The 16,489-nt window shown below is 37.2% G+C and overlaps 2 protein-coding genes across 2 annotated transcripts; both read right to left on the bottom strand.

The window, feature by feature from the left end:
• Positions 1 to 1,927: 1,927 nt before the first annotated feature.
• fam219b (family with sequence similarity 219 member B) lies at positions 1,928 to 9,795 on the bottom strand. The gene is made up of 7 exons (XM_085352044.1): positions 9,608 to 9,795; positions 7,623 to 7,731; positions 6,802 to 6,895; positions 6,592 to 6,669; positions 5,654 to 5,705; positions 4,174 to 4,324; positions 1,928 to 4,083 (listed from the first exon to the last, which is right to left on the bottom strand). Exons 1-6 carry the CDS (start codon positions 9,680 to 9,682, stop codon positions 4,175 to 4,177), a joined length of 558 nt encoding a protein of 185 aa, XP_085208170.1. The 5' UTR covers positions 9,683 to 9,795; the 3' UTR covers positions 1,928 to 4,083; position 4,174.
• A 1,152-nt stretch (positions 9,796 to 10,947) lies between these two features.
• On the bottom strand, positions 10,948 to 13,576 carry cox5ab (cytochrome c oxidase subunit 5Ab). Its single transcript, XM_085352033.1, has 5 exons — positions 13,440 to 13,576; positions 11,781 to 11,897; positions 11,549 to 11,670; positions 11,282 to 11,404; positions 10,948 to 11,071 (listed from the first exon to the last, which is right to left on the bottom strand). The coding sequence occupies exons 1-4, from the start codon at positions 13,510 to 13,512 to the stop codon at positions 11,291 to 11,293; spliced, it is 426 nt and encodes a 141-aa protein (XP_085208159.1). The 5' UTR covers positions 13,513 to 13,576; the 3' UTR covers positions 10,948 to 11,071; positions 11,282 to 11,290.
• Positions 13,577 to 16,489: the final 2,913 nt, after the last annotated feature.

Below are 16,489 nucleotides of genomic sequence, written 5' to 3'. Positions count from 1 at the left end.
TTTTAAGTCTGTTAGTTCTTGTCTTTGGGAGAAGCAACCTGTCACTGAACAGACTCTTCTGGTTGTTAATGGCCGTGTGCAGAGGATGCCCAGCATTGTTCATAATGTCCATCAGTTTCTTTAATGTCCTTTTCTCTGCCACTGTCACCAGAGTGTCCAGCTTCATGCCGACCACAGTGCCGATAGAACACCTCTGGGATGAATCGGATTGAAGACTACGAGCCGGGCGTTCTTGCCCAACATCAGTGTCTGATCTTACAAATGCGGTTCTGGAAGAATGGACAAAAATTCCCATAAACACTCTCCTAAAACTTGTGGAAAGCTTTCTAGAAGAGTTGAAGCTGTTATAGCTGCACAGGGTGGGCTGATAACCATATTAAAGAGTGCTAAACGCTGTGTCTCTGGCCCAACATACATTTCATTATTCTGAAAACAGTGAATTATGTTTGCATCATGCAGTAGAAATTTGTATGTGCTGGATCCCCTTGTGCTTTGTGTCTTTCCTTTGTCTCTTGTGAAGATAGCTGAGGCCTGTTTGAGTCTTGAGGTCCTGCTGACCGTTCAGTTTCATTTGTAAAGCTTTGTCAGACATAGATTGTCTTCCCTTTAGATTCACACAAAATGCTTTACTAACGACTAGTAGCTGTTTTAATTATTCATGAATTACAATGTAGTACAAGTATTTATAAAACATTTGTTTGTGCTTGATGTAATTGATGTAACTGTATTTAGAAATTGTTAATCCGTCATTTATAAAATATAAAAATGCTGTCGTTGAACACGTTATAGGTGAGCTTGTTAAGGAACAGTAAAGCATTTATATCAGTGTTTATAAACGACATACTAAGAAGAAGTAATACTTTGATGATGAAATACATATTAACTAACATCTTGCAAAGGCTTAATAGTGTGTGATTATTATAATGTGTTTCCATAAAACTTGCCAACAAAAATCAAATTGAAGTGAGAAAATGCAGCCTGGAAAGTAATGAAAACAAAAGTGCTGAATGAAAGTAAAAACGAGTGAAAACTACAACAACTGCAGTAGTCAGCCGTGTCAGTGAAGACACAGATAGGTGCAGTCTGTAATACTGAATATCTCCTGACAGCAGTGGTTCTGAAACTGTGAGGGGTTGGGTGGGTCCCCACTGGTGGGGCACAGACAAGTTGGAGAAAAATATGAAGTGAAACTAATATAAATAAGGATGGGGAGGGCTGTTAGGGGGGGAAAAAACAAATTAGGCTATTGATGCTGTTGTGCTGATTATTATTAAAGTAACATCTAAGGTGGATTTTTTTTTTTTTTTTTTTTAATTACTGATTGATGAAAAATGTGATCAAAATGTGCGTGTCCTCTGAGATGTTCCAGGTGTCACTGACAGTTTCAGGTGTGTTTGCAGTTTTTTTTACCTAAAAGAAATGGCAGCAAAACACAGAAGAACTATGTGCTATTCTGGTGAATGTTCTGCTATGAAACGTAACATTCATGTAAATGTAAATGTAACTAAACACTAAAAGAAAGAGCAAAATGTATTCTGATAGAGCAACAATGGTTCAGTAGCATAAAATCTTTGAGGGACATGACAAAAGGTTGTTCTACAAATTCCCCAAATCTTATTTTGACTGAGAGTCTGTGGGATGTCCAATCCATAAAGGTCCAGGACTCAAAAAAATCCAGGATTTAAAGCTGCAAATGTCTACGTGCCTGATATTACAGGAAACCTTGAGAAGTTTTAAAGAGTTCATGAGTTTTAATATCTTGAAAATCCACATAGTAGCAGGCAAGTGGTTACTACCCATTTACCAAAGAACAACTAATAATAGCTAATCAAAAATAAGACACATAAGCATAATCAACTGATTTTTATTTTTTAATGTAAACCAATTAACAATACAATTCAAATAAAAAGATTAGCATTTACCATCATAAAAAAAACAACCTGTTATTGCATTTTGCACGCAACAACACTATCTCATCACAGGGATGTACACCATACAGATTGTCCCAATAGTTGCATAGTACAGGTGAGTCAAGTGTACTTGCTACTGACCACTGGTGTTAAGTGCAAAATTGTATGTACATAAGAACGTGCAGAGCCAGGGCCGGCGTCAATACACTATAAATTCAGCTGGTCCATTATAAAGCATTTAGTTCACACCTGTATCGAGTAACTCACACTTAAGTGTTATAGTAGAATCAGCTTTTATTCCTTAAACAACCACATTACAACCAAGTAGTGCTGGGAGGAGATGGTGTGCGTGACAAATACTAGTAAGGTAAGATTTTCTAACACCTTACAGTGCAAAGGTGTAAGGGGAAAAAAGGAACTGATTCCAACTTTGTAAAGTACAAACCAAGGTTCCTACTTTGTCATTGCACAAAATGTCACTTTTCCAGTCCTCAATTTGTTATGTTGATCAAGTGGTATGCTATATCATTTATTCACACCACTGAGAGTTAACATCACAGCAAAGGAAGTAACAGAGTGGCCAGTATCTCAGTAAAAATAGCAGCCACATGTCCTCCCTGCACTTGACTCGTTGTGCAGTTTCCTAATTTCTATTTCGTAAATGTAAGTGGAAAACCAAATCATTTCTATTTATGATCATACACCCACCCATCCATCCATCACTCACGCATGCACACACATACACACAAATAAATCTCCTGAGAAGTGATCACTACCACTTACTCTGACATTTAACATCTTTTCCTTTTACTACGGTTTCAAACAGTTAACAGTAAAATATCACCCAGGCTGTAGCATGTCAGTGAACACATACATTTTTAAAAGTGGAAAAAGAAAAATTGTCTTCCAGTTTAATTTTTTTCAGTACATAAGTGCGTCCATTATGTAGGCATCAGCAACACATAACACAGAAAATGAGGCCAACATATAGTATAAGCTTAATAAAATAACATAAGGCTGGACTAAAAGTTTGATTCTAATGGTGATCTGCTGTCATGTTATCGTGTCACAATAGTTAGTGTCTTCAACAAATAATGACAAATATATATATATATATATAAATAAAATAAAGTAACTCTTAGTTGAATCATACCCTGAATGAGGCTCTAAATCAAAATGCTACATATCCATCTTTGAACACAAAAGTTTTTAACATAAATCCATATTTGAATTTTTCTCAACCACACCATGTTACTTAATGCATATCGAATAAAAAAAAACTGAAATGCAAATGTCACATAATGACTTCTATGAAGTCCAAATGTAGTTAAATGTATCAAAGCACTTTATTCCATCTGCTCACAGCTGTGCCTTAAACAGCAGTGTGGCATTTGCCAACTAGAATACTAGTATGCTTCACTTTCTCCTTATCCAGTCCTGTCCAATGACCTTTTTTTTGTTTTGTTTTTTTTAAGGAGATGATGGCTTAGTCCTCCTCGGTTTGTCGCAGTTTTCTCAATTACAACTTGTAAAACGTAGTGACCTTTTATAGTGATTATTTGTGTTATTAATGAGTCCACTCAAAAACTATATCTTTCAGATTGTAAGTAGTTATTTTTGTTGAGACATGACTATTTATGTGGTGGCCATTTCATTTAGGAATAAAACTCAAATGTAATTTTAAAGAAAAAAAAATAGTTAATACTTCAGTGATCTGGGAATGTCATTGATAAAACAAGGTACAATTACTTCATGTAGCTGTTGGTTGATAACTGGGTAATGCAGATTCACCAAAGAGCTGAAACAGTAAGACTGTATAGCATATCTGTATGCATGTCATGCTTAGAGGGTTGCACAAGTAACTGCCTGATTACAAAAGACAGTAACCAGTTCACCCTTGGGTTAACAAGGGCATCATCCTAAATGTTGAATTAATCTGTTAGGAGCAGTAGTGTAGTTAGCATTTCACACAGTCCTATTTTTTTTAAGAAACAAAAGAAAAAAAGAATAAATAAAAAAAAATAGGTCAAGCTTTGGGGTCACAGTGGATAAGGCTTGTTCTCACGTCCACCTGCATTTTCAAAGGGGGTTGAGCAATCTCAGTGCACGCAGTCCTGCATGAAGAGGTGTTTGGCTTTAGAGCTGGAAGTCCTCTAGCAGTGCAGCAGTGGAGCTGCGTGACAAAGAAGGCGTCAGGCACCAGTCATTAAAGTAAGCTGAAGCAGGAGCCAAGACTTTGTTAGATTTGAGTCACTGCACTGACATCACTGTATGGGGCAGGATGGGCCCTCAGAGCAGCAGCACACAGAGGAGCCCATGGCTTTGGGTGGAATCAGGTCCAGGTCCTCATCGTCAGGGATCTCATCCAGGCGATAGCCATCCTGAAGCAGCTGCTTGCTCAAATCAGGATGGATCTGGAGAGCAAAGACAGAATATAAGTGAGATGTGATGCAACCAGAATAGTGTAACCACTTAAAAATAATGTTACTTAATGAATTTTTACATGGAAAGTCTGCCCCCCTCAAAATTACATATTTAAAGGCAAGTCTATCAAGGGCTGCTGCACTCTGTGAGAGGCTGTGCTCATGAAGTAGAACAGTTCATTTATTAAACAGAAGGCATATGATTTGATTCCCTGGCTCTTGATGAGTACCAGTCCATTTAGCACATAGTTTTGTAAGCCAGCTTGGAAGTGTTGTTATGTTATTTTGTTATGTTACTTTATTATATTCGTTTTGGAATGTAAATCTTTAAAAATCAATGCAGCCTTGATCAAACTTAAAACACTAATGTCAGAAACATTGTGGTGACAATGTGGAAGTCATTCAGCTGTAATGTATCCATTATAGCTGACAACCTCTGAAGTCTTCTTTAGCAAACACTTCTGGGACATGTAAAAGGGTCCAAATTCATGATGGGGGTATCTACTTGCATCCTGCATGCTGGACAGTAAACTTGAAAGTGTCTAAAGCTTTTGTCACCAGAAAACCTTCAAAAAACCCACCAACCTCAAGAGGAAGGAACTGGAAGTGAAACATGCCAAGTTATTTCCAGATTTTATGACTCAGTCTCTGTATGTCTTGTTAGAATAGAACAAGACAGTTTGCCACAAGGTACAAACCAAGATAATAATCTTAAATCACGAGACTCAGTGCCTGGGAAAGACAAATAACAGAAGTAAAACTTATCCTTTATTCTCACATTTATTCACAAATGTACTCAGTACATGTCGTTTCTAGCATGCGTACAAATTCAAACAAAAAACAATTTGCTACCAGTTGTGAATGTCTGATGCATTTCTGGTGCAGCTGTAAATGAGCTGCTTGCTGAATGACCTTTGTTGGCATAATAATCATGTGCTTCAGCCAATACCTTTTTGATTAGCCTTATCTCGTGCTTTCTTGCTTTGTGGTAAGTCTCTCTTCTGTATTCATTGAGAGATTTGAATGCTAATGAAGAAAAAAAAATCCCAAGGTTGCATGTAATTTGGTGGTGCAAAGGGTAGTGTGTTCAGTGGTCTCGTTTCAGTGGTGTGTGCTGACAAGTCAATCCAATGTGTTTGTGAAAAAAGCACCAAAGCACCAAGGCAGGGAGCTAAAATTAAAACAAAAATCAAAAAGCCAGATTTGATAAGAACATAAACTATAGTTCAGCATGCTGTGGCTAAAAGTCACCCAACCAGTTTGACACAATGCTAACAGATTCGAAGAGAATCTAAAAAATGTCCTGTGGAAATAACTCACCTCAGCTGAAGAGTATCCAGAGGAATACTGCTCAAAATCAATCTCCTCATCACTGTTAAGACATGAAGGACAGATTCTTCATAACTTAGGAGGCACAATTTTAGAAAGCAAATTGAGAACCCAGTGAAGAAAATTAAGGTTAGACTGAATTACAGAAAATGGGCCTGTTTTAATTTAACAGTTAGGAAAATACTTGTACAGACCAAGTTATTAAACGCTATTCATTATAGTAACTTTACTTATATGCATACATGCTGTTGCCTTTGGACTACATTCGTATATTCTGTGTTACAGTTTATATCAAATTCATTATCGATCGCACATCATGAGTGTACTTTATAATCTGGCTTCTTGGCCTTCATTAGCCCAGAAGCACTGGTATACTTTCTATTTACAAAACTATACTGGACAAATACCCACATCTTATTCTATGTAATCGCTTGTCTTTTACAAACAGCTGCTGTGATTTTACCTCTTCTAGATTCCTCCACTTTTAAGGACCCAAACACCAATCATAATGCACTATATGTTAATGTTTTGAGCTTGCTGGAAGAGTTCAAAACTCCTATAAATAAATATCAAACCTAACAGTGCAACTGTAATTTATGAAGTGTTCTGGTTTGTTTAATATTTGAAATGGTGTGCTTTCTCTTTGACGATTTGAAAAAGACATTGCCTTTTTTTAACAGGTTTACATTTTAGATTGTAGATTGTAGAGTATAGGTTTACAGACACTAACCTGAATTGGTAAGATATGAAATATGGTGGGTTAGACATCATGTGGTTATTTAACGTCTAAATGAGTTTAACATCTTGATTCATCTTACATTCTTTGGACAGAGTTAAGTAGGTAAGGATTTGAATGATAACACCAGACCGTTAGTCCTTAGTGTACTACTGTTTTAACCTAATAACATGAATACCAGGTTTGACCATACCTGTCTGAGTCAATTGCAACCAAAGTATCCTCAGCGTGCTGACTCAAAGCAGCATAGCCCTTGTTATATTTCACCATCCTAAAAAACAAACAAACAAACAAACAAACCCAAAAGACAACCAGAAACAACATTAGAATAATAAATCACAGTTCATCTTCATTATGCTGACATCACAAAAAGCTGCTTCCTCTGATATTCTTTTCTTCTGACCTCTTGGCTCCCTGTCTGGGCTGGTGCGTCACTGGAGGCCCCGGTGAGAGAGCTTTCTTCTTCAGCGCTTTCCTCGCCATCTCCCTGTGTTTCTCTTGAGATAACAAAAGACATTTTTGTTAGGGCAGAACTGACCATAGAGGGAGTGGAGAATGAAAGTAAACACTGACAGTTTACACAGGCAGAAAAATTTAACCTATATAACCTATAACCCATTTTCATAACACCTACGAATTTCATAGTGAGTCAGACTAAAAACACTCCTATGCACTTTTAAAAATAAATTGAGATGTATGAACCATTGACTAGAAAAGTTTTGTATCCAATGAAATGTCTAACATCTATTTAGTTAATAAGTAACATGACTTTGGATATAAAGAACATCCCAGGGAGAGGCAGACTGGCAGTGGTTTACCACTCTGCGAAAAACATAAGATGAGAGTCTTATTGTACATTGTACGGGGTATCATTACAAGATTTAGAAAATCCAAAAGAAACTCTGTGCAAGGGACAGGGCCCCAAAAAAAGACTAGGCTAAGATCTTCAGGCCCCTAGGCAGGACTGCATTAAAACAAACAAACAACAACAACAAAAAAAAAAGAAGAGGAAGATATTTTGTGGCTAAGTTAAGCTGAGAGTGCCCAACAGTGTCATATGACTCAGGATTTGTTTTCCTGCTAGGTGCACATTCAACACAATTCATGCACATCAGCATAAATCACCTCATAAAAACAACAATCACAGGAGGACTGGTGACCTACAGACAGAGATAAAATTGACGTGTTTATGCCACCAACTGTTTGAGGTGAGGAAATACTTACGTAGTTTGAGATGGATGGCTGGCGCTCTGGACATGATGTAAGGTCCTCTTTTTTCCACAGGCCTGATGCCGCCATCTATGCTCTTAGGTCTTGTGCCACTACTTGGCCCCTCAAGTTTCAAAAATTGAAAGCACAATCAGTATCTTACTTAATAAATTACTCAATCATCAGCTTCACTGTCAAAATACAATGTACTGTACAATGAAATGAAGTGACTGTCCTTTATATGGTGAAAATCACTGAAAAGATAAAATGGTTTACATGTTACAATAACAGGGTGGAACAAAAGGACAGAACAAGATATACAGCACCGTGTAAAGTCTTGAAACACCACTCATTTTTTTAAAGTATTTTGATTCCAAGAAGCTGTCTTCTAATCTTTTCACATGTCTTGAGCAACAGTTCTCTCAGCTTTTGAAGGTCTTTCAAAGTTTTTCAAAACCACTTCACACAGACTTATGAAACATTCAACCATGAAAAACACTTAACTTAAGGTATAAAATAGTGTTGCATCTACATATAAGAGAAACCATAAGAAAAACCAATTTCTTATCAGTAGCCTGTTACAAAAAACACATTTGTTCAAAAACTCCACTGACTTCACCAACAAGGTCCGCAAACTTGCACTCATTCCAGATTAAACCATAGGGTCCTTTGATGTTGTCTACCTTTTCGTTTGTATACCTACCTACAACCGAGGCATTGGAGACAGTCATTAAATGAGTATAGTAAGAGTAAAGAAAGTTCCTTACACAACAGAACCAGCTTTACAATCAGATTTGCACTGCAGTACACTTTTGCCTTACCACCACATGTATCAAAAACAATTAGAATTGCTACAGACATAAGCACGGATGTACCATGGGCTCCCCCTATAACCCATTGTACATAACCTTTACACAGAGGAAGTGGAAATTAAAGCTTTGGGCTCCTTCAAAGGGATAACACCTAGCCACTGGTACTGATACATGGATGACAACTGGGTCAAAAAACAAGTAGAAGCCTATACCAAACAAATCAACAGTGGATAAAAACAAGGTTCACCAGGGAGGATACGAAGCATAATAGGTTATTGTCCCTGGTCTGTGCTGTGATCATTGAGGAGGATAGAAGCCTAAACCTTTAAGTTTACTGGAAACACACACTTTCCACCAGCCACTGGAACACAAACTTGGGATAGCCAGCACTCTATAGCACCGACAGAAAGAAAAGTAATATAGGTGTGTAAAGAAAGCTCTTAAAACATGCGGTTATCCCAGTTGGACTTTTGTCAAATCAGCAAAGATGCATATGAATGAATGCCAGTCACCAACCAGGAAGAAAGAATAAAAACTGTAACAGCACTGCTGTATTTTATGTAGCAGGTTTGTCACAGAAACTCAGGAGGATTTTCTCCCAACATGGCTTCCCAGTGTATTTCAGACCAAGCAACAGCCTTATTTTCATGCACACTTGCACAAGTTTAAAAAAAAAATCACTGCAACTATTTCCCATTTTTGCAGAACAATATACAGAAATGAGAAGCTACCCAAGACAATTGCACAGTACTGTACATCAGTCAAATATTATTGTAATTAATCATCTTTTTAGAAAAATATCCTAGTGCTATTATTTACAAAACAGAAATAGAAACTGAATTAATTAGTTAATATGTTTAATATTGCAACGAATCTCGTTTGGATTCATTTTTGATTTAGCTCCAGCTCCTCCCCAGGGCTGTCTATTACATTGCAGCAGCCAAAGAATATAAGAGAAATTAAAAACTATAGTAGTCCTTTCGATTTGCAAAAACAGCTATACTTCTGATAATTTTTCATTTCACTCACTCTCCATTAATTTCTCCCACACTTATTAAGGTCTATCAACGAAGTCTTGTTCATCCTTATAATGATTTTGAAATGATTTCCCAATTAGCGAAATGTCAAAAATCAAAAGCTAAGCTAGTTAGCTATCCTCCCCCGTTAGCTAGGTTTAGCTGACATTACCGACAAACCCTGCGAATCCTGCTGTGCCTCCAGCAGGGAGTCCTTCTCCGGCTCCTCCAAAATGTCGTTCATCATCTTGGCTTTAGTTGTCACAGTTTACGCCGCAACACACCCATGTTGACAGCTGCCCCATTGGGAAGGGACTTTTAGTCCATAAGCAAACAGGAACTTCTGTTAGCTAGCTGTGCTCTCGCGGGACAGGTTTCATACTACTTCCGGGAATCAGAAACTTCAAAATAAAACCCTGCTCGACTCGAGAATGTTTCCTTAAATGGTTTATAAAATCATGAAGTACGACAAAGCAGCCCGGCCCAGCTTATTAAGAAAATTGGGGATAAATATTAAAGGGGCCTTAAATGTGTCACTAAACTGTCATAATACTAGACTGTCATATTTGCCAATTAATGTTCACGGTTCACGTGAAACTAAACGAAAGTTTTTTCAAGCAGTTTCAAGCAATGACTTGGTTTCAAGTTACAGTAATACAATAAATACATTAAGCAAAAATGAATAAGATACACGTATCAATTTAAATATATTATTTACGCAAATATATAGTTACAACCAGGATGATTTCTAGCCTCTCATCGCCACCTGATGGGCAAAAATAAGAGCCCAGAGAGAGGTCTAAAACGGTTGTGACCAAGTGAAAAATAAAAAGTCTACATTTGTATTACATATACACCTAAATATCTGGATAAAAATATTTTATTATTAAAAATAACTTTGGAGTTTTAACATAGCATATCTAAACTAGGTTTCTTTAGAAAGCAAGAGGAGCAAAAGGAAACACTTAAAATTCTTTAACTTGGGAATTACTTTAAAAATTACATTTTCATTAGGGTTTCATCTGTGTATATAATATATAAAAATATGAGAATGAGAAACAGTTCAAAATACAAATTAATTGCTCTCTTTGAGATGTAATTACTAGCCCAGCTCTGCATAGTCTACAGTCAGGATCTGCAGCCATCAGGGAGTCTTCTGATTCACTAAAATGGATTTTGCTCACACACTTCTTTTGCTCCTTTGATCGTCTTCAGCCTCCTGTTTGCTTGCGACCCTGGAGGTTTTGGAGTGGGGTTTTTTTTTTGTTGTTTGTTTTTTTTAATTTATAGGCAATAAACATGGGTACTGTAAGGACTGACTAAAATCTAAAACACTGGTTCATCGAATTCATCATGACCATCCGTTTAAAAAAAAAAAAATGCTACAGTTCCTATCCTTTTAAATAGAGTTCAGCTGGTTATTATCTATTCTTCACATCAGATATTTATGAAGGTGTAATTAAGTACATCAAAGGATGTATTAGTCATAGACAAAGAACAAGCACACATCATCAATTTCTGGTTTATTTATAAGGTCCATTATTTTGTACACCACAGGACAGCTAGGATTTAAACAATATTGGCAATTCAGCATGGAGAGAATTGGGAAAGCTCATCTCTTTATACATCTAATAACCTGAGGAAAGAGAAACAAAACAAGTTTGCAATTGAAAGTACGTAACGGGCCACATAATCTGCAATAATATTGTGCAATAAAGTAGAACAGCATGCAAATGCACAGTTCGAGGTAGCACTGGGCAGCATCAGTTACTAATGCCTGAAGCAATTCTTTTTAAAATCCACACTGCCCATCCAGGTAGCATGCTGCAGTATGGTGCAGTCTCACCTTGATAATCTACAACTTGTCAATTCCCAGCTCTTCTGGTGTTGAAATGCCGAGTTCTGTGAGGGTGGGCTTTAGCTCTTGGATCAGGTAGGGATAGATGTCTTTATGGGGGCCTGCTTTGTCCTAAGATAAAGATAAAAATGTGATCAGCTGTAAGGCACAAAAAAATCCTAACAAGGTGTACATCCAATTGTAATCTCAAAGACTACGATTTATGTGACTTCATTTCCTCTAATGGCATATTTTATTGAAATGAGTCTTACACACCTTGACAGCTTCAAGGATGCGGATGGCACTGGCCAGGTCGTTCAGCCTCCGACAAGCTCTTAATGCCGAATCCAAGATCTTGGGTTCAGGTACCAAATCATATCCAATTAGGGTGTTCATTCCTGTGTGTGTGTTTAGTTTACAGAAGTAGCAACGTCATTTTAAAGTTATGATTTTTAGAGTAACCCTCATTTGAACTATAACAATACAAAAATAATCCACTCAAAGTCACCTTTCCTGAGTTCCCAAGCATCTAAGTCAGGCTTGCTGAAGTAAGTGACCCAACGGGAATCAAACTCCTCATCTGTCTCCACCTTTCCATGGGAGTAGCACCTGGAGGCCAAGGGAGCTTGAAAAAAGGATTCAATAAATAAGTTTCAAGGACATACTTGTATTACATACATACATAAATAATACAGTTTAAAACTGAACTAATTTGGACTTAAAAAAAACATATTTATTTTTTTTGTTACCCGAGACAAAGAAAGTTCTAAAACACTGTATTGTACTTAAAGTAAATAAAACATTCCAGGTCCTTAATCAAACATACACACAGTGACATTTTAAACTTTTGGAACACACTGTAAAATTACCTGCATCTACAAATGAACAGGAAGTGCATCTTGGTGCTGAACCATAGTAATAAACATTTACCTTTTTAAATAGATATCAAAAGCATTTTTAACAAACAATATATTTTAAAACAATATGTTCATTTTGCTGTTAAACTGATTTTTTTTCCACAGTACTCAAAGCCCCACTGCTCTTCGCATGGCCTTATCATTAACAGTGCTGCTTCTTATCACTTTTCACTCTGGCTGAATGCAACCTCAGAGGCTTTTGAACAAGGGTACATTGTCAAAAACCTTCTAATTCCTTTTCATTTCTACTCTGGTATGAAATTGCATTTTATACACAGAAACAGAACTCAAAGTACTGTACCAAAGTTATAAATTCCAGCGGCATTACAGAAAGAGTGAAAACACGCACAACAGTAGTCGTTACACATTTTGAGGGAGTAAAGTGAAATAGGGTCATGCAATTTATTGCTACATCGCCTTGATCACAGTAGCTGGTGTTTGCGTGTACATTTGAAGACGTAAACGAGTTTGGTTTCAGTTTCTTTATTTCCAGTGTAGGAAGCCAGCAAACTAAGAATTTGTCGTAGAGAGGAGGTCACTGAACAAACTGTTATGCATTATGGATAATCCAGATGACCCTCTGCACCGCTTACTGGACAGGCAGCAGAGCACCTTCTTAAACTAACTGAAGGACAGATAGTGAAAACCACTTCTACCAAATACTGTAATGCCTCCATTTATTTAGTCCAACAATCCTGAATAATGATTAACTTTTTACATAGCACTCATTAATGTTCTAAACCCGTCTGCCATATACCGTCAACTAACATTAGATGACCTGCACAGGTGAGCTCGGGTCGGTTATTTCAGGAGAACAGCAGCATTAAAAAGGCCAAAAATACATACTCATGGTGTAAATCTTAGATCAAACTCTGTAGCATTGTGATTTGCATTCAATTTTGACCATAGTTCAACGTGTTGATATGAGCTGCGTGCAAACTGCGGTCGCTGACTCTCTCAAACAAACCGAGGAGGGTCATCGCAAGGTCGTGACTTTTACGCATTAAGTCACTTCGCGCCTCAATATTTAAATCACACAACGAAAGGTGAAAACACCAGACTATTTTAATTTCAGACCCTTAAACACAGCAGGTCACAACTTTAATTCAATGTCACCCCATGTTAGCTTCTAGCTACATACAAGCACACAGGGTTAGCTAAGCTAGCTGGGTAGCTATACGAGCCCATTTTACTTAATTTATCACACAGTTTGTTTAATTTCAAGTAAGGTGCAAAGCAGACGGTCCTACCTGAGTAGCAGGGTCGTGACCGAGTCAGACTCCGCGCTCCTGAAGCTGACAGTCGGAAAACGGCACGGAACATGTTACCGCACTGGATACTAACCGTCCTGTACGTGCTAGAAAGGGGTACTCTGGACCTACGGAAGGACACGACGAGGGCGCCATGGTCACGTGACTGAACGAAGCCAGCCGAATGCCTCCTCCAGGCCGTTGACGTGAGCGATTTGTTTTTTGTTGTTTTTTTGTTTTTTGTTGTTGTTGTTGTTTTGTTTGGGTTTTTTTGCTACTATAAAGTAATATATAAATATATTGATTTAACAATAAAATTTCTAAAAAGAATTTTTTTCTTCTTGCTCATTTATATTTTTTTCATTTTAGTTTCCATTTTATTTTTAGTTTCGTTTTCCAATTATGGAAAATTAGTATTATGCCCAATATAGTCATATATGCAGAAATAAAAGTTATTACAGTTTTATATTTTCGAATTTTGCGTTGAATTTTTGCTTTCACTTATCTTCTTTTGGCTGCTTCCTTTAGGGGTCGCCATAGCTGAGTATCGATGCTCACAATATCCCGATCATCCTCCTCTGTCAGCCCAATCCTCTGCATGTACTCCTTCACTAAATACACGAATCTTCTCCGTGGTCATCCTCCTTTCCACCTGTCTGGCAGTTCCATCTTCGAAATCATTTGTCCGTCCCATAATTACATCAGTTAAGCAGAGGTTTGGCTAGCAAACTAGTTTGGCTTCATAAGCTAAACTAGTTTAATAGTTTTATATATTAGACTAGTAAACTAATTTAATAGTGGAGTAGACTAGTAAATTACTAAACTAAAATTCATATTTCAAGTTGGTACAGTGTAACACCACTGGTAATGGCCTATAACACCAGCAGAGGGAGCTGTTGGTTTTAAAATATAGTCTTTAGCCCTCTGGTTGTAACAGCACGAGTAATTTTCTAGTATGGCTGCAGGTGCAGCCCAAGTCAAAGAAGTGGAAGATGTCAATGCAAAACACAAATGATCAAATACTTTAGAGTTTTCAAATACTGATTTATGTGGGGGTTGTCTGTAGTCACATGACAGGCCTTTGCTGTGGATGTAACTAAGGTACAGTGGATCACTCTGTCATGTGTTGATTCAAGTTTGTGTGTGTGTGTGTGTGTGTGTGTGTGTTCTTAGTGACGCGGTGAACTGTAATCCCCCCTAAGCCCAGAGCACCACAGTAGATGTCCATTAGTGTAATGTGTTGCTGCACATCTTTCCTTCTCTGTCTCTGCCTGTCTCTTTCTATCTTTCTCTATCCGAGTCAGGCTTTTATTTTCTTCTTTTCTCTGTAAATATCCATGTTGACGTTGTATGTTTAGGCATTTAGCCTCAATTTCAGAATTCCTTTAAACATGTAATTAGATAAGCTCCCTGACCTCTGACCTCACCATGGAACAGCAGCAGAAAAAAAACCATTTTCTTAAATTGGATTTACACAGAACATTCATGTTCCCATATGAGTTTGAAATGATATTAGACTCTTATAAGAGTCTTTACAATTTAAGTTACTGTTCTTATGTAAAGTCATCTGGAATAAGAATAGAAATTCAAAAATTCACCATAAAGTGAAAAATGAGATGATACAGATATCATGAAACCTCAAAATGTTTCCAAGAAGCCAAAACTTCTGAGTTCATTTATTCTCTTAAGCCTATCTCTTGAGCCTACCCCAGCTCATAGGGCAAGGGGTGGAGTACACTGTTCAACTATTCCAGATAAAATCCATACATGTCAATTACACTGTGGCTCTGATTCCTTGCATAACAATTATTGTACTTTATTCTGAAGAAAGACATAAAAAATACAGAATCTGAAAATGCTACTACAATTGTTAACCAACTCACACACTCAGATTAGGTGTTAACTTGTGTGTAGTGTAACACTGCAGACATTTAACGCCATTACTCAAACTGTTTTCTCACCACCTCCACTCTGTTCCAAAAAAAGGAAGAAAACTCAGTATGATTCTACAGTTATGATAGTTTTATTGGCATTTTCCAAGGTTTTATTTTACAGTGATGGTCACAGTTTGGAAAGGTAAAGAGACATGAAACAAAGAGTGGCACCATTGCAGATAAATACGGGTCCCTCCTCTGTGTGGCCTACATAGTAGCATGCGGTTTCCATGTTGGGGTATATTTGCTTGTTTAACTGAATTAATTTGTGTTTTCTAGCAGCAGATGGACATGCATAATACGTTTAATGCACTACTTTATATTGCTAGGGTTGGATCATGAATAAATTGTAGCATGGTACGTGAATAAGTTGTTGGATTGATTGCTTGACCTCTGACCTCCATCAAAGCCTCACTTCCTTGTACATTCACTGTGATTAATGCTAATATTTGTCTGATTATCAATGATGCTATTCAGACCATAAGAAACTGCAGTTGTTCACCTACACACCAAGCCTTATAAGCGGTGGCTTTTATAGATTTCAATGCATTAAACAAACATTTTGCTTTTGTTTTTAAATGGTCAGATTTCGCTCCCTGAGGAAAAATACTTGTTCTATACAGTTTAAATGGCATTATATTCTTTTAAGACTGCTCTGTTAATTGAGTTGATAAAATACCAGTGTATAGTCTTGACCAGAAAGCCACATCTTCATCCAAATGGCCCAGACACTTGGTCAACTATGGCCATTAAATGTATTTAAACAGTAGCCTTGGTAATAAACAGTAAAGGCTGCATGTTCATTTGGTAACTTCAAATCAGTGTGGCCTTATTGGTACTGTAGCATCACAACATCTTAACTGTTGAATACACTGTGTGACAACACCAGAATACTGATATGAGTGAAGGACATTTTGAAACGGGGGGTACATACAACTTATCTTACACATATACTTTTTTTTTTAAAAAAAGAAAGAATGATGAAGAAAACAGGACACGTGATCTAAATCACTGAAACCATTAAAGAAACACTATGTACAGCATGGAAAGAGTTTGACTGGTGGTTGTGTAACTATTTTTTTTAAAACAAAATTAGATGAGCAACATCACAGAACA

The sequence above is a fragment of the Diplotaxodon limnothrissa genome, linkage group LG1 (genome assembly GCF_057381915.1).
Source record: "Diplotaxodon limnothrissa isolate DT_005_m linkage group LG1, D_limnothrissa_male_GT1.1, whole genome shotgun sequence".
Classification (NCBI taxonomy): domain Eukaryota; kingdom Metazoa; phylum Chordata; class Actinopteri; order Cichliformes; family Cichlidae; genus Diplotaxodon; species Diplotaxodon limnothrissa.
This window is presented reverse-complemented; position numbering and strand designations above follow the sequence as displayed.

What these genes read in the sequence shown, in the direction of transcription:
- fam219b (XM_085352044.1), bottom strand. Translation starts at nt 9,682, where the DNA reads ATGATGAACGACATTTTGGAGGAGCCGGAGAAGGACTCCCTGCTGGAG. An exon ending in AGGATTCGCAGGGTTTGTCG is followed by an intron (nt 7,732 to 9,607) that starts GTAATGTCAGCT and finishes TTGAAACTTGAG; the next exon opens with GGGCCAAGTAGTGGCACAAG. An exon ending in CTGGATACTCTTCAGCTGAG is followed by an intron (nt 4,325 to 5,653) that starts GTGAGTTATTTC and finishes TTTGCTCTCCAG; the next exon opens with ATCCATCCTGATTTGAGCAA.
- cox5ab (XM_085352033.1), bottom strand. Translation starts at nt 13,512, where the DNA reads ATGTTCCGTGCCGTTTTCCGACTGTCAGCTTCAGGAGCGCGGAGTCTG. An exon ending in TGCTTGGGAACTCAGGAAAG is followed by an intron (nt 11,671 to 11,780) that starts GTGACTTTGAGT and finishes ACACACACACAG; the next exon opens with GAATGAACACCCTAATTGGA. An exon ending in GCATCCTTGAAGCTGTCAAG is followed by an intron (nt 11,405 to 11,548) that starts GTGTGTAAGACT and finishes TCTTTATCTTAG; the next exon opens with GACAAAGCAGGCCCCCATAA.